General features: G+C 43.3%; 1 protein-coding gene across 1 annotated transcript in view; it reads left to right on the forward strand.

The window, feature by feature from the left end:
- Positions 1-18,924, forward strand: part of LOC100286605 (cytosolic carboxypeptidase 6) — a 471,389-nt gene that overhangs the window by 327,430 nt on the left and 125,035 nt on the right. Inside the window, exon 6 of the mRNA XM_014169493.3 lies at positions 7,966-8,005. Coding sequence (XP_014024968.1) covers positions 7,966-8,005 — 40 coding nt within the window. The remainder of the gene's footprint in view (positions 1-7,965; positions 8,006-18,924) is intronic.

Below are 18,924 nucleotides of genomic sequence, written 5' to 3' on the forward strand. Positions count from 1 at the left end.
GATTATTGCTGTGGAGGGAGTGTCTCCCCTCCTCGCCTGTCTGCAGGCCTGCTTTGTTAATTACAGCCGTGCTGTTCCTCACCTGCACTACATTACACCTACATTGGACAGGGGGAGAATCAGACAGATCAAATTAATGACTTTTGGAAGGAAAGTTTCAGATGTCCGTTTTTATTTGCTGATGCTTATGGTGAATCCTGATCAACAAAACAGGGTGAGATTAGCCAATCACTCAATCAAGTCAGTCTATAATTGTTTAACCCGTAGATGGAATAGAGTGTGTTGTATAGAGCCACAGGTTACTTCAACTTGCAACGTCATTCTGTAACCTGTGGCTCTATACCACAAACTCTATTCAATCTACTGGTTAAACAATTATAGACTGGCTTGATTGAATGATTGGCTTATTTCACCGTGTTTTGTTCATCAGGATTCACCATAAGCATCAGCAAATAAAAACAGACACCTGAAACTTTCCTTCCAAAAGTCATTCATTTGATCCTGACAATCCTAATTTACCGATGTCAACCTGTCCTGAGACTGTCCTCTTAGTCCTTTAAACATGATCTTGTGTTTGTTTGCTGTAGTGTGACACTGGTACTTTTAGAATGAACACTGAGGGTTTAGGTGTTACCATGACAGCTGGGTAGGTGCATTGGCAACCTACAGTCGGTTCCCAGTCTCAAAGCCCTTTAACCTGTTCCACCCACTAAGTTTAGACTCAGGCTAGGCCACAGGGAATTATCAGCACTGTCAACCTGACTTACATATAAAAGACATCACGCTGCTTGTTTAGCGAGTGCCACTTCCTCCCGATTCGGCCCATTCCTGACGCGAACTCAGGACCTCTGCCTTGCTAGCACACGTGACCGCCCTCCTGAAGCATCTTACCAGTCGGCGCCATGCAAAAAGCTAGCTATTCGCAGGCACAGGTGTGGACATTTCAGGCTAAGGAGTGAGTTTCACACATCACCATTATCCTACACACACACACACACACACACAAGCACACACACGCACACTGACACAGTATCATTCTATATCAGGCCCTGGTTAAGCCCTGTGACAGCCTGGGGGCACTGGACACCCACTCTACATGGTGGCTGGGCTGGCCAAGTGTGTATTGGGTGCTGTGATTCCACAGCTCTTGGCCGAGTTTGATAAAGATTAATACAATCCTATTTTCTGCCCAGGATTGCCTTTCCTAATGTGATTCCCTCTCTCTCTCTCTCTCTCTCTCTCTCTCTCTCTCTCTCTCTCTCTCTCTCTTCCTGGGAAACACTAAGCACCTTATCCATGTAAGGAGTGACAATGAGAGAGTGAGGCAAGCAGTGTTAGTGTGCTGTAATACTCTAATTCACTGTAGATTAATTATCTCAGGATAAGCAGCGTCAGGGTACAGGATTGGGCCAGGCTGAAACACAGTATGGAAAATCCTCCTCCACTCCTCTCCAGGCTGGCCAGTGGCACACAGTAGCCCTGTGTCATGGAGTGGCTGGTTAGAGGGACATACAGTACCAGTCAAAAGTTTGGACACACAAGGGTTTTTCTTTATTTTTACTATTTTCTACATTCTAGAATATCAAATGAAATGTATTTATATAGCCCTTCTTACATCAGCGATATCTCAAAGTGCTGTACAGAAACCCAGCCTAAAACCCCAAACAGCAAGCAATGCAGGTGTAGAAGCACGGTGGCTAGGAAAAACTCCCTAGAAAGGCCAAAACCTTGGAAGAAAGCTAGAGAGGAACCAGGCTATGAGGGGTGGCCAGTCCTCTTCTGGCTGTGCCGGGTGGAGATTATAACAGAACATGGCCAAGATGTTCAAATGTTCATAAATGACCAGCATGGTCAAATAATAATAATCACAGTAGTTGTCGAGGGTGCAACAGGTCAGCACCTCAGGAGTAAATGTCAGTTGGCATTTCATAGAAGATTATTGAGAGTATCTCTACCGCTCCTGCTGTCTCTAGAGAGTTGAAAACAGCAGGTCTGTGACAGGTAACACCTCCGGTGAACAGGTCAGGGTTCCATAGCCGCAGGCAGAACAGTTGAACCTGGAGCAGCAGCATGGCCAGGTGGACTGGGGACAGCAAGGAGTCATCATGCCAGGTAGTCCTGAGGCATGGTCCTAGGGCTCAGGTCCTCCGAGAGAGAGAAAGAAAGAAAGAGAGAATTAGAGAGAGCATACTTAAATTCACACAGGACACCGGATAAGACAGGAGAAATACTTTAGATATAACAGACTAACCCTAGCCCCCGACACATAAACTACTGCAGCATAAATACTGGAGGCTGAGACAGGAGGGGTCAGGAGACACTGTGGCCCCATCCGATGATACCCCCGGACAGGGCCAAACAAGCAGGATATAATCCCACCCACTTTGCCAAAGCACAGCCTCCACACCACTAGAGGGATATCTTCAACCACCAACTTACCATCCTGAGACAAGGCCGAGTATAGCCCACAAAGATCTCCACCACGGCACAACCCAAGAGGGGGCGCCAACCCAGACAGGAAGACCACGTCAGTGACTCAACCCACTCAAGTGACGCACCCCTCCTAGGGACGGCATGGAAGAGCACCAGTAGGCCAGTGACTCAGCCCCTGTAATAGGGTTAGAGGCAGAGAATCCCAGTGGAGAGAGGGGAACCGGCCAGGCAGAGATTGCAAGGGCGGTTCATTGCTCCAGTGCCTTTCCGTTCACCTTCACACTCCTGGGCCAGACTACACTCAATCATAGGACCTACTGAAGAGATGAGTCTTCAATAAAGACTTAAAGGTTGAGACCGAGTCTGCGTCTCTCACATGGGTAGGAAGAGCATTCCATAAAAATGGAGCTCTATAGGAGAAAGCCCTGCCTCTAGCTGTTTGCTTAGAAATTCTAGGGACAATTAGGAGGCCTGCGTCTTGTGACCGTAGCGTACGTGTAGGTATGTACGGCAGGACCAAATCGGAAAGATAGGTAGGAGCAAGCCCATGTAATGCTTTGTAGGTTAGCAGTAAAACCTTGAAATCAGCCCTTGCCTTTACAGGAAGCCAGTGTAGGGAGGCTAGCACTGGAGTAATATGATCACATTTTTTGGTTCTAGTCAGGATTCTAGCAGCCATATTTAGCACTAACTGAAGTTTATTTAGTGCTTTATCCGGGTAGCCGGAAAGTAGAGCATTGCAGTAGTCTAACCTAGAAGTGACAAAAGCATGGCTACATTTTTCTGCATCATTTTTGGACAGAACATTTCAGATTTTTGCAATGTTACGTAGATGGAAAAAAGCTGTCCTTGAAACAGTCTTGATATGTTCGTCAAAAGAGAGATCAGGGTCCAGAGTAACGCCGAGGTCCTTCACAGTTTTATTTGAGATGACTGTACAACCATCAAGATTAATTGTCAGATTCAACAGAAGATCTCTCTGTTTCTTGGGACCTAGAATAAGCATCTCTGTTTTGTCTTCACCATGTTTCATCGAAACGTACAGCTGTGTTTCATCCGCATAGCAGTGAAAGTTAACATTATGTTTTTGAATGAGATTCCCAAGAGGTAAAATATGTAGTGAAAACAATAGTGGTCCTAAAACGGAACCTTGAGGAACACCGACATTTACAGTTGATTTGTCAGAGGACAAACCATCCACAGAGACAAACTGATATCTTCCCGACAGATAAGATCTAAACCAGGCCAGAACTTGTCTGTGTAGACCAATTTGGGTTTCCAATCTCTCCAAAAGAATGTGGTGATCGATGGTATTAAAAGCAGCACTAAGGTCTAGGAGCATGAGGACAGATGCAGAGCCTCGTTCTGATACCATTAAAAGGTAATTTACCACCTTCACAAGTGCAGTCTCGGTGCTATGATGGGGTCTAAAGCCAGACTGAAGCATTTCGTATACATTGTTTGTCTTCAGGAAGGTAGTGAGGTGCTGCGCAACAGCTTTTTCAAAACATTTTGAGAGGAATGAGAGATTCGATATAGGCCGATATTTTTTTTATATTTTCTGGGTCAAGGTTTGGCTTTTTCAAGAGAGGCTTTATTACTGCCACTTTTAGTGAGTTTGGTACACATCCGGTGGATAGAGAGACATTTATTATGTTCAACATAGGAGGGCCAAGCACAGGAAGCAGCTCTTTCAGTAGTTTAGTTGGGATAGGGTCCAGTATGTAGCTTCAAGGTTTAGAGGCCATGATTATTTTCATCATTGTGTCAAGAGATATAGTACTAAAACACTTGAGTGTCTCCCTTGATCCTAGGTCCTGACAGAATTGTGCAGACTGAGCTTTGGAGGAATACGCAGATTTCAAGAGGAGTCCGTAATTTGCTTTCTAATGATCATGATCTTTTCCTCAAAGAAGTTCATGAATTTATTACTGCTGAAGTGAAAGCCATCCTCTCTTGGGGAATGCTGCTTTTTAGTTAGCTTTGCGACAGTATAAAAAATAAATGTTGGATTGTTATTATTTTCCTCAATTAAGTTGGAAAAATAGGATGATCGAACAGCAGTGAGGGCTCTTCGATACTGCACGGTACTGTCTTTCCAAGCTAGTCGGAAGACTTCTAGTTTGGTGTAATAGTGAAGACATCAAAACTATGAAACACATATGGAATCATGTAGTAACCAAAAAATGGTTATACAAATCAAAATATATTTTATATTTGAGATTCTTCAAAGTAGCCTACCTTTGTCTTGAGCTTTGCACACTCTTGGCATTTTCTCAAACAGCTTCATGAGGTAGTCACCTGGAGTGCATTTAAATGAACAGGCGTGCCTTGTTAAAAGTTAATTGGTGGAATTTCTTTCATTCTTATTGCATTTGAGCCAATCATTTGTGTTGTGACAAGGTAGGGGTGGTATAAAGAAAATAGCCCTATTTGGTAAAATACCAAGTCCATATTATGGCAAGAACAGCTCAAATAAGCAAAGAAAAACAACAGTCCATCATTACTTTAAGACATGGTCAGTCAATGCGTAGAATTTCAAGAACTTTATAGGTTTATTCAAGTGCAGTCGCAAAAACCATCAAGCGCTTTGATGAAACTGGCTCTCATGAGGACCGCCACAGGAAAAGGAAAACCCAGAGTTACCTCTGCTGCAGAGGATAAGTTCATTAGAGTTACCAGCCTCAAAAATTGCAGCCCAAATAAATGCTTCACAGAGTTCAAGTAACAGACATATCTCAACATCAACTGTTCAGAGGAGACTGTGTGAATCAGGCCTTCATGGTCGATTTGCTGCAAAGAAACCAGTACTAAAGACCACAAAAATAAGAAGAGACTTGCTTTGGCCAAGAAACAGGAGCAGTGGACATTAGACCTGTGGAAATCTGTCCTTTGGTCTAATGAGTGCAAATTTGAGATTTTTGGTTCCAACCACCGTGTCTTTGTGAGACGCAGAGTAGGTTAGTGGACGATCTCAGCATGTGTGGTTCTCACCGTGAAGCATGGAAGAGGAGGTGTGATGGTTGGGGTGCTTTGCTGGTGAAACTGTGTTTCTTTAGAATTCAAGGCACACTTAATCAGCATGGCTACCGCAGCATTCTGCAGTGATATGCCATCCCATCTGTTTTTCACTTAGTGAGACTATCATTTGTTTTTCAATAGGACAATGACCCACAACACACCTCCAGGCTGTGTAGGGGCTATTTGACCAAAAAGGAGAGTGATGGAGTGCTTCATCAGATGACCTGGCCTCCACAATCACCCAAGACCTGGCCTCCACAATCACCCAACCTCAACCCAATTGAGATGGTTTGGAATGAGTTGGACCGCAGTGTGAAGGAAAAGCAGCCAACAAGTGCTCAGCATATGGGGGACTTCTTCAAGACTGTTGGAAAAGCATTCCAGGTGAAGCTGGTTGAGAGAATGCCTAGAGTGTGCAAAGTTGTCATCAAGGCAAAAGGTGGCTACTATGAAGATTCTCAAATATAACATATATTTTGATTTGTTTAACACTTTTTTGGTTACTACATGATTCCATATGTGTTATTTCATAGTTGTGATGTCTTCACTATTATTCTACAATGTAGAAAATAGTATTTTTTAATTTTTATTTTAAATCCTTGAATGAGTAGGTCTGTCCAAACTTTTGACTGGTACTGTATATGTCAGATCAATGTTATTTTATTTAGAGATATCATGAATGGGCGTTCACACCTGTATGTATATGATTTCTAATCCCTTTATTTCACAAAACTGAGTATTCAGGCAACACCAGAATGAATTGTCATGTGACATTTTGCTGGAATGTTATTAATTAGTTTGTACAAGGCAAATGTCTTCATGTACGCAATGCTCTCTGAATGCTGTAGAGGTCTGTTTGAATGTGCTGTGTCGATTGTTTTGAAGGGAACTTTGATTTTAATAACTTGGACATACTCCACTGATTTTAATCACCCAGCCAGCCTTACTTTCCCAAAGAGAGTGTATCTTGACAATAGAGAAGCATTGTTTTCGTTCTCTTTCTATGGTTTTTCGCTCTTCACACTTTCACTTGCAGAATAACAGAGTACCACTAGAGGGTGGTACAAAGGTCTAAATAAGAATTCTGCTTGAATACCAGTGCCTGTTGGTCAAAACAAAATCAGAGGTCATTTATAAATTGAGTGGATAGTAGAATCATTTCAAAAGACCTTTAAGAAAGAAAGAAATCAATGGCTAAAAACATAAACTTTGAATTTGATGTAATAATTTCAATAATGCGTTATGCGACTGTGATATGTGGTTGTCTTACCTACCTTAGTTGAATGCACTGGCTAAGAGTCTCTGCTATATGACCTACATGTACATGTAAATGATATTGATTAGTGTGGGGGTTCCATATCTACTAATGGGGAGTCAACAGCCTATACAGGTGGTTTATTGGGGCTAGTTGCTCTCATGCTGTCACAGTGACCTCTGCTGCCTAGTCTACCACTCTGTGCTTCCTGCTCTCTCTACTCCACAACACTCACTCATCTGCAATGTGTTAAGAGCAGTTAGAGTATCTGAGAGGATTTCTACATTAAGATTCTTGAATCCTAATGGATTGGGCTTCAACCTCCTGATTGCACTCACATCGATTATAGTCTGTGACCCAGCAGGTAAACCTGCAATATCATCAGCATTCCATTGGGAAACGCCTCAAAAATATGCAGCATCGGTGGAATAGACATACACACCACACACACACACACCACACACACACACACACACACACACACACACACACACACACACACACCACACGTACGCACATGAGCTGGTTCCTTAGGGACACACAGTGTAAGAGAGGGAGAAGGTGTTGATTAATGCAGTACTCAGGAGCCTGCAGCCTTGGCAGAGGGTTTAAGAGAGTGGGGAGCTAGCAAGTCTTCCGGCCCCCCTCTTCAAACTAGAGACATGAAGTGTAAAATTGGGCACTCTCTCAAACACACTCCGTCACACAGTCTTTCTCAAACACACTCCGTCACACAGTCTTTAGCATGAGTGGAGAAGGAAGACACATTCCTGTTGGCTGTAATAGAGACAACACAGAGAACGAATGTTGCCTTGCAAAAATAATAAACTGATACCTATCTTATTAAGGCTGAGATGTACTGTGCCATCTTGTGCTTTTCCAGTCTTAAATGGTAGTTTCACACCTCATTTACATAATGTACATATTATGCATAGTCTGGGGCAGCAGATACCCTAGCGGTTAAGCGTGTTGGGCCAGTAACCGAAAGGTTGCTGGTTCGAATCCCCAAGCCGACTTGGGGGGGAATCTGACGATGTACCCTTGAGCAAAGCATTTAACCCTAATTCCAACTGTAAGTCGCTCTGGATTAGAGCGTCTGCTAAATGACTAAAATGTAGATGTACTCTGATCTGCAAAAGGATGACGTGATAGTAATATGACATGTTATTTCTTTTGGAAAGATTTTGAGTTTACATTTTTGCCCTAAGCCCTTTTGAATATCTCTGACCATGCTTCTATTTGTATTTTCCTTACAGCAACAGCGACGTCTAGATCTCCTAACCATCACCAGCCCTGGTGAGTGCCCACTGTCTACTAACTAACTGTACTGATGCTGATGCTGATGGGATGTGAGTGAGTGAGTGTAGACACTGGACAAAAACAACCTCTGTTCTCAGAGATGATAGTCACTACTAGCAAACAGTACACATGTAGGGATAAAAGTTCACTGGATACTTCAGCAGTACAGGATCAGTTACCAGACAACCTGGTGTCATTGCTTTGTTAAATATACCACACTGATACCGCACACTCACATTCACTTTAAACTTTGAAAATGTCTGCACAATGATATAGCAATGTGAATGAAGACATCAACATATCTATTATGTTTATTTTTGTTTAATTTGATTTGATGAGCGTAGCTCCTGTCCATTATTTTCATATTATATGGTATTAGGAAACAGCATGTGTGTGACGCTCAGCAGAGCTGCAATGTGTTTTGTGATCTGGAGCTCCCCAGTTGGACTGGTGCTGCTGTAAAGAGTCTTTGCTGGGGAAGGGGAACTCAATGTCTTGGAAAAGCAGCTGGGTGATGGAGCAAATTGCAGAGATGGCAAGAGGAAACAGATGGGTACGCCAGAAAGGATACAGTGCCCATATGTCTAAAGGATCTGGATGGTCTAATATGCTTTGATTAAAATAATGTTTATGTGAGACACGTGGAGCCTGCTAATTTCCCAGATTTATTTTGCATTTGTTTCCCGAGCCCAGACAAGAATATCTCTGACCTTGACAACTCTGGAAAGGGCAACCAGAGATGCAGAAAGAGAGAGAGGGAAACATTTAGCGTTGTACCTCAAATCAGGTTCTTTGTCTCTTTTTTAAGTGACAACCCTTCTGCTCAATGCACTGGCCAGTTTGGTTATTTTCCTGGTTTTGCATTTTATTCAGTTTGTATTATCTGACTATACTGCTGTACTGTACTGTATTCCTGTCAAACATATTGTATGGTGCACTGTGCCACAATTTACAGTCCGTGAACAATAAGGAATCAAATTAAATAAAGCATTGCTCACTTCCCCTCACTTGTGGCACTTCACTGGGCGCTGGCAATCTGTGAGAAGGTTATTATGCCTGTTGTATGGAAAACAGCCTGTGCTTTTAGATGAATGAGGCTGCTAGAGAGGCAACAACAGGAAGACACTCTCCCCTTCTGCCTCAAGATTAAAAGAGACTCTTTTCCTGTCACCTCTCTCTTCTTTGTCCTCTCTCCTCCCCTATATTTTCTCTCCTTCCCTTTCTGTCCTCTCTCCAACCCATCTCTCCTCTTTCTTTTACGTGCACTCGGGACGTGGGGCTGCAGACGAGGCAGGGGGTGTGAAGACACTAATAATACTAAGTGGGGGCTAAGGCCGTGGGTGTGGGGGTCTGAGAGAGGTGCAGAGGAGAGGCCCCCATGCAGCTCACTGAGAGAGGGTGTATGTAGGAGGGCTCCAGGATGCTTCGTAGATCAGCATCAGCCATCCCAGCCCCTGCTTCCATCCAGGGGCCCTCATTAGCCCCTCTATCTGAAGTGCATTTCACCCACAACCTCGGTATTCCCTATTTAATTGGACACTTGAGCGGAGCATTGCGCATCTGGCTCTATTGAAGTCTGACATTTAAGACTGCTGACCTTTCCAGGCCCTCCACAACTAAATAATGATTAGCCCTGGCCATTGTTCCACCACAATCGTACACACACACACACACAGTGGTGTGCACAGGAAAAGAGGAAAGGTGCTGAACTAAACACCTGCAGTATCTAGCAGTCTCTGACCAAAATACACACTGTACATCTAGAAACCTTTATTCACACAAATGCTGGGGGAAGAGGCATCGAGTGTTCACAATAGAAAGATTGGGTGCAGACATTCTATTGTCAATCTATTGATTTGAATGCCCTTTCCATTTCTGTGGACATCTTACAATAGTGTGTTGATCTAAATTAACTTTGCTTGACGGTGTTTAGTCCCTTTTTCCCTCGTATGCTCTGTGCATTACAGGGTGTAAAAAAGGTCAATTACATTCATGAGCTTTGGATAGATGTGCGAGGCATCGGAGCAGCAGAAAGATAATAGGCAACCTTCAGATCTCTAATGGTGTGGTCATTTCTCTTCAGTCTCTGTCTTCACGGTCTCTAGGGCTGTGGGACTCCACTTGCTCTGGGCTCTGATAGTAAAGAGGGACTCAGATACTATACAGCTCTCTCTCTCTCTCTAACGCTCAATACCTTTCAGTTCCTCTTCATTTATCTCTATCTCACAATTACCACGCATGCCTCGATCAAAACAAAGGCCTCACAAACAAATTAGCCCGAGGTAAGGTGGGCTGTTTGTGGGGAGAGATATTGACAGGTTCCGTCACACGTCTTATGCATGATGTGACAGTCAATATGTTTTGCCCAATGGTGTATTGTCCTTCAGTTTTAATTTACATATATACCACAATATTCTTCAAAATGTGTATCTCTGTTTTTCCAACACATGCCACTCCAAGTTAGAGAACTGGAGTCTGGAGTAGACTAGATGTAGGCCTATACAGAAAGCCATTCATTCCTTGTGAAAAGCTGAAACTGAAAGAGCCCATTTGTGCATTTGTATTTCCACTGGCATCGCAGTATTTCATGCCAGAGGTCCGAGAGGCTGAGGTCTGAGAGGCTGCACGTTATTTTTTTGCTTTCTGTTCCATGTGGCAGAGGGATGCTTTTCATGGTGCCATGCTGGGTAAGTCTGCTGGTGTGATAGACACTGGAGAGAGGCCCAGAGCCTGGCTACTGGCTATGCTCCCCAGGCCAGGCCTCGACTCTGTGTGTGGATCGGAGTGGGGCTGCAGCCAGCAGGGCAGCAGGACAGCTGCACAGGCCTGCACTCAATACCTGGGCTCTGAAGCTGGAGCTGGGCTGGAGCGGAGAGATGTGTCTTTAATGGAACGCAGGGACTTGGCGCCTTGCTGAGAGAGAGAGGGACATTATTTATAAAACACTATCAGGGCTTTGTATAATCAAGCAGCTGTGAAAACAACACTTCCTAATATTGCCCTATTTATATTCTTTCTCTGTGAATTTGCATATTTTATCTCCCTGCACTTCATTATAGGGGACTTATACAACACAAACAAAGAGAGGGATGAGCAGAGGAGGGAGGGGGGCTCTCTCTTCTCTGGCCGCCTTATATTGACTATTTTCCAGTAGATTTTTTCGAAACCCTCTCAGAAGCGTGGCTAAAAAAGCAAGCTGATGAATTGAGAATGAGTGTGATAATTCAGCAGGCACATATGAGGGGGCTAGGGAGTGGGGGGGCACAATAGGGATCCATATTTAGAAAATATGCATCCCTAAACCAGTATTTAAAGGTCCAGTGCAGTTAAGTATATGATTTTTCTGTGTTTATACATATATATATTTCCACAATATGAGGTTGGAATAATACTGTGAAATTGTGAAAATTATGATAATGCCCTTTTAGTGTAAGAGCTGTTTGACAAGACTGCCTGCAAATTTTCAGTTTCCCCCTCTACACTCAGACCACTCCAAGACAGTCCTAGCTAAATTCTTGCTTGAGAAATTACCCTTTGCTAAGAAGCTATTTTTGTTTCTTTTTGACCATTTTAATTGAAAATAATCACAGTAAGGTACTTAATTGTTACCCAGAAATGATTTGATATCCAGATACAAATGGCTGCATTGAACCTTTAAAAACATGTATCTTGCCTACCCACAAGCTTTTTGACTACTTATGCCTAGAGTCAATATCCCCTGCCTTGCAAATACAACAATTTCACGCACTCTTCACATAATCAGCCATGGGTTTCGTGTTTGGCATGTTGGAAAACGTAAACAACATTTTCACAGCCTCTTTCTCCAACAGGGAAGACAGCTGTGATTATTTCTTTGTCATCAGAGCCACCACTGTTGTTGAGCACTGCTGTGTAGCAAATCCTTATAGAAAAAAAAGATTGGATTTTTGTTCCTGGGTGCCTTTTGTATCTCCAGTAAGGAAGTGTATAATAGAGGTTGATGCCGTGGTGTCTGTGCTGTGTGGATTGAGTTGGTGGGGGCTGGTGATGGTGTGTGTGGAATTGTCTTTCTCAGAGCCAGTGCAAAAACCATAGCACCCATTGAACAGCAGCAGTCTCTGCTCTGCAACCTACTCAGGTACAGTGTTGATATGGTAACCTGTTGGCTAGGCAGCCTTGTTTGCATGGTTACTTCAGCAGCCTTTTTTCATTCTCTTACTTACCGGTGGCGTCCTGTGTTGGCTCAATAAGGAGCAGCTAGCTGTCAGGATGTATCTGCCGCACAGCACTTGGTTATCAGATCATGTCTCCATGTTCCCTTTCACCTCAGACATTTACATGTTCTAACAGCTCAAGATGAGATGTGTTTTCACTGTGTCATATTAGCTTGCCTCCATTTTCTGGATGTGAAAGGAGATGCTTGATGCAACTCCACTGTGTCACAATCAAAAGGGAATCTTGCTCCGTTTGCTCATTTTGAAGGGGCCCTTCTATCTGTTGTGAAATGTACACTGAGTGTACAAAACATTAGGAACACCTTAATATTGCATTGCACCCCCTTTTCCCTCAGAACAGCCTCAATTTGTCAGGGCACAGACTCTACAAGATGTTGAAAGCGTTCCACAGGGATGCTGGCCCATGTTGACTCCAATGCTTCCCACAGTTGTGTCAAGTTGGCTGGTTGTCTTTTGGGTGGTGGACCATTCTTGATACACACGGGAAACTGTTGAGCGTGAAAAACCCAGCAGCGCTGCAGTTCTTGACACACTCAAACTGCCGCCTGGCACCTACTACCATACCCTGTTTAACGGCACATAAAACTTTTGTCTTGCCCGTTCACCCTCTGAATGTCTTACATACACAATCCATGTCTCAAGGCTTAAAAACATGTCTCCTCCCCTTCATCTACACTGATTGAAGTGGAGTTAACAAGTGACATCAATAAGGGATCATAGCTTTCACCTGGATTCACCTAGTCAGTCTATTTCACGGAAAGATTAGGTGTTCCTAATGTTTGTACACTCAGTGTACCGTCTCTTTGCTTCTTTTGGGGGGGGGGGTCACCGTGGACCTTTTGATTCTCAACTTTACCCATGTGAAACGAAGCAGGGTGCAAAACATAGTGTGGCACAAAATGGTGTTATTACTCTGATTGAAAATCGACCAAGCCGTTAAACAAATGGGAGTATCCATTTCAAATAACGTGTTTTCATTTTGAATCCCAAGAACTTAGATCCCCCCCTATAAGTTGTGGGTGGCATACACAAATTAATTGTATTGTATAAGGTATTTCTAGAAAAAGAAAACAGCAAGAATCAAAAACATGGCTTAGTTCTTTGGACTTAATTCAACAACTCAGCTGTGATATCTCATTAGCTTCAAATACATTTTGAGCTCCAATTATAGGCATTCAAACTGATGCTGAGAAGGTGTTTGTGAGGGGAGATGACCCTGAGTGTCTTTGACTTGTAGGTTTGGCTTCAGGATCCTGCTGGATGGCTAAAGGCACAGTTCCTCCTCATGTACCGCTTGTCCCTCAGCGGGCTAACTGCTGTTTGGGCATGGGTTTATCTACTATTATCTGTCAAACATCGCACACCTGCTAGCGACGCTGGCCTCTGGTGCAATCCCACAGGCAACGTGCTGTCAACACCAACACCTACAATGTGTCACTTGCTGCCTCCATTTGTGGCAGCTCCAGGGGTTGTGGGGATAACCATTAAGCCCCATTCCCTTAGACCAAAGCCTCCCCAACAGCTATGTGTTTAGTAAGCTGACAGTTTGTGGATATGGAAAAATAGAAATATGATAGATTAAAATACACCCAAATAACTTACTTTTTATTAGATATTTGCTGTCCATTGTTTGTCATATTGACATGTTTACCTCAGTGAAAATATTTGAAATATTCATGATACACTATACAGTACCAGTCAAAAGTTTGGACACACCTACTCATTCAAGGGTTTTTCTTTATTTTGACTATTTTCTACATCGTAGAATAATAGTGAAGACATCAAAACTATGAAATAACACATATGAATTCATGCAGTAACCAAAAAAGTGTTAAACTAATCAAAACATATTTTAGATTTTAGATTCTTCAAAGTAGCCACCCTTTGCTTCGTTGACAGATTTGCACGCTCTTAGCATTCTCTCAACCTGCTTAATGAGGAAGGCTTTTCCAACAGTCTTGAAGGAGTTCCCACATATGCTGAACACTTGTTGGTTGCTTTTCCTTCACTCTGTGGTCCAACTCATCCCAAACCATCTCAATTGGATTGAGGTCGGTGATTGTGGAGGCCAGGTCATCTGATGCAGCACCATCACTCTCCTTCTTGGTCAAATAGCCCTTACACAGCCTGGAGGTGTGTTTTGGTTCATTGTCCTGTTGAAAAACAAATGATAGTCCCACTAAGCGCAAACCAGATGGGAATTCTAAATACATCACAGACAGTATCACCTGCAAAGCACCCCCACACCGTCACACCTCCTCCATGCTTCATGGTGGGAACCACACATGCAGAGATCATCCGTTCACCTACTCTGTGTCTCACAAAGACACGGTGATTGGAACCAAAAATCTCAAATCTTGGCTAATCAGATCAAAGGACAGATTTCCACCGGTCTAATGTCCATTGCTCATGTTTCTTGGCCCAAGCAAGTCTCTTCTTCTTATTGGTGTCCTTTAGTAGTGGTTTCTTTGTAGCAATTCGACCATGACTGCCTGATTCACACAGTCTCAATCTGAACAGTTGATGTTGAGATGTGTCTGTTACTTGAACTCTGTGAAGCATTTATTTGGGCTGCAATCTGAGGTGCAGTTAACTCTAATGAACTTATCCTCTGCAGCAGAGGTAAGTCTGGGTCTTCCTTTCCTGTGGCAGTCCTCATGAGAACCAGTTTCACCATAGCGCTTCATGGTTTTTGCGACTGCACATGAAGAAGCTCTGAAAGTTCTTGAAATTTTCCAGATTGACTGACCTTCATGTCTTAAAGTAATGATGGACTGTCGTTTCTCTTTGCTTATTTGAGATGTTCTTGCCATAATATGGACTTGGTTTTTTTTACCAAATAGGGCTATCTTCTGTTTTCCAAAACCTACCTTGTCACAACACAACTGATTGGCTCAAATCCATTAAGAAAGAAAGAAATTCCACAAATTAACTTTTAACTTCTTGCAGATTAGTGGGATGCTACCGTCCCATTTCGACAATTTCTGGTGAAATTGCAGAGCGCCAAATTCAAATTAAATTACTATAAATATGAAACTTTCATGAAATCACAAGTGCAAACATCAAAATAAAGCTTAACTTGTTGTTAATCCAGCCGCCAGTCGTCAGGCCCCCCCAGGTGGCGTTGGCAGCCAACAAGCGCCTGGCTTACGACGAAAGCAAACCAACGATTATCTGAGGACAGCGCCCAGCACACAAATGCATAACAAATCATTTTCAACCAGGGAGTTGCGACACGAAAATCAGAAATAGCGATATAAAATATGCCTTACCTTTGAAGATCTTCTTCTGTTGGCACTCCAAAAGGTCCCAGTTACATTACAAATGGTCCTTTTGTTCGATAATGTACTTCTTTATATCCATAAAAACTCAGTTTAGCTGGCGCGCTTCAGTCAATAATCCACTCGGTTTCCCTCCTTCAAAATGCATACAAAATTAATCCCAAACGTTACCAATATACTTATCCAAACAAGTCAATCAACGTTTATAATCAAACAATAGGTACCCTAATACGCAAATAAATGATCAAATTTAAGACGGAGAATCGTTATTGTCTTTACCAGAGAAAAATACCAAAGAACGCGCTCTCATTCACACGCTTGGAAACTACACCCAAAATGGGAGCCACCTAGAAAAAATACAATTTCTAGCAGATTTTTCAAAAAACCAGCCTGAAGATCTTTCTAAAGACTGTTGACATCTAGTGGAAGCCCTAGGAACTGCAATCGGGCACGATTTCGCCCTATTATAAAAGTGCCAGCCATTGAAATCAGTGGTAGGATGAAATAAAAAAAATTGGGATGGTTTGTCCTCGGGGTTTTGCCTGCCATTTCAGTTCTGTTATACTCACAGACATTATTTTAACAGTTTTAGAAACTTTAGAGTGTTTTCTATCCAAATCTACCAATTATATGCATATCCTCTGGGCCTGAGTAGCAGACAGTTTACTTTGGGCATGCTTTTCATCCGGACGTCAAAATACCACCCCCTATCCCAAAGAAGTTAACAAGGCGCACCTGTTAATTGAAATGCATTACAGGTTATTACCTCATGAAGCTGGTTGAGAGAATGCCAAGATTGTGCAAAGCTGTCATCAAGGCAAAGGGTGGCTACTTTGAAGAATCTCAAATATAAAACATATTTTGATTTGTATAACACTTTTTTGGTTACTACATGATTCCATATGTGTAATTTCATAGTTTTGATGTCTTTACTATTATTCTGTAGAAAATAATAAAAATAAAGAAAAACCCTTGAATGAGTAGGTGTGTCCAAACTTTTGACTGGTACGGTATATACAAACATCTGTGGACACCCCTTCAAATTAGTGGATTCAGCCATTTCAGTCACACCCATTGCTGACAGGTGTATAAAATCGAGCACACAGCCATGCATTCTCCATAGACAAACACTGGCAGTAGAATGGTCTTACTGAAGGGCTCAGTGGCTTTAAAAATGGCACCGTCATAGGATGCCACCTTTCCAACAAGTTAGTTCGTCAAATTTTTGCCCTGCTTGAGCTGCCCAGGACCACTGTAAGTGCTGTTATTGTGTAGTGGAAACATCTAGGAGCAACAACGGCTCAGTCGCGAAGTGGTAGGCCACACAAGCTCACAGAACGGGACCGTCGAGTGCTGAAGCGCGTAGCACATAAAAATTGTCTGTCCTCACTACCGAGTTCCAAATTGCCTCTGGAAGCAATGTCAGCACAAGAGCTGTTCGTTGGGAGTTTCATGAAATGGGTTAAGGGCTTCCATGGCCGAGCAGCCACACACAAATCTAAGATCACCATGCGCAATGCTGGAGTGGTGTAAAGCTCTCCGCCATTGGACTCTGGAGCAGTGGAAATGCATTCTCTGGAGTGATTAATCACCCTTCACCATCTGGCAGTCCAACAGACTCATTTATTTCAATTTTTTTTTACTTTTACCCATTTTTCTCCCCAATTGGCAGTTACAGTCTTGTCCCATCGCTACAACTCCCCTACGGACTTGGGAGAGGCGAAGGTCGAGAGCCATGCGTCCCCCGAAACACAACCCTTCCAAGCCGCACTGCTTCATGACACACTGCTCGTTTAACCCAGAAACCAACCGCACCAATGTGTTGGAGGAAACAACGTCCAGCTGGCGACTGAAGTCAGCTTGCAGGCGCCCGGCCCACAACAAGGAGTAGCTAGAGCGTGATGGGACAAGGGAATTCCGGCCGGCCAAACCTTCTCCTAACCCAGACGACGCTGGGCAAATTGTGCGCCCAATGGGTCTCCCGGTCACGGCCAGCTGTGACACAGCCTGCGATCGAACCCAGGTCTGTAGTGACGCCTAAAACACTGCGATGCAGTGCCTTAGACCGCTGTGCCACTCGGGAGGCCCCCAATAGACAAATCTGGGTTTGGCGGATGCCAGGAGAGAGCTACCTGCCCGAATGCATAGTGCCAACTGTAAAGTTTGGTGGAGGAGGAATATTGGTCTGGGGCTGTTTTTCACGGTTTGGGCTAGGCCACTTAGCTCCAGTGAAAGGAAATCTTAACGCTACACCATACAATGACATTCTAGACGATTCTGGCCTTCCAACTTGGGGCAACAGTTTGGGGAAGGCCCTTTCTTGTTTCAGCATGACAATGCCCCTGTGCACAAAGTGAGGTCATACAGAAATAGTTTGTCGAGATCGGTGTGGAAGAACTTGACTGGCCTGCACAGAACCCTGACCTCAACCTCATCGGACACCTTTGCGACGAATTGGAACACCCGACTGACAGCCAAGCCTAATCGCCTAACATCAGTGCCCGACCTCACTAATGATCTTGTGGCTGAATGGAAACAAGTCCCTGCAGTAATGTTCCAACATCTAGTGGAAAGTCTTCCCAGAAGATTCGAGGCTGTTATAGCAGCAAAGATGGGACCAACTCCATATTAATGCCCATGATTTTGGAAAGAGATTTTCGATGAGCTGTTGTCCACATCATTTTGGTCATGTTGTGTATATGCAGCAAATGGCCAACAACTTTCAGCTAAGTAACTGTAGTGTCAATTCTTTATAGTCTTTCTGTTCATACTAATACAGCTTTGAGAATTCATATTACGAGAGTGCAGAATATAGCCCCATGACCCTCGCCAATCAATACAAAATTCCCTGGCGGAAGAGTGGCCCTAATGAGCTGAATTGACCGGCACTGAAATATGATCACTATTTCTGCGGCAGTCATTTGTTCTTTTAAGAAAATATAAATTTACTCTGGTGTATCAGTGAGAATACATTGCAGGATGCCGGGGGGAGCGATGATACCTCTCTAAATATTTAATGAAGGAGTTACACAATAAAGTTTGTTCGTGCTCTTGCTGTCAGTTTGGAAGTCTGACTACTTACTGGTCACGTAGTTTTTAATGAAATCCTAATTAACTGGCAAAATAAAGGAACACTATTAAGACGCAACTCCCCCCACAAAATAAAAGCAATATTTTTATGTAAATAGTCCCTTGAAAAATAGACTCTCCGATGTTTTAAAAAGCCTGTCTTGGATTTACTACCATACCCTCATTTCCTGTGAGTGTTTTCCTTAAACACATGATCTTAAGGCATACTTCTAATAGTTGTCCAATTGATCCTGCTGTCCCTGCTGTACTCTCATATGCTTGGCCAAGGGCATAGCATTCTGCATGCCAGCCTGCTGCCATCAGCCCCGGCCAGCCATCAGACACACCTGTG

Source organism: Salmo salar, chromosome 23, assembly GCF_965601325.2.
Source record: "Salmo salar chromosome 23, fSalSal1, whole genome shotgun sequence".
Classification (NCBI taxonomy): Eukaryota; Metazoa; Chordata; class Actinopteri; order Salmoniformes; family Salmonidae; genus Salmo; species Salmo salar.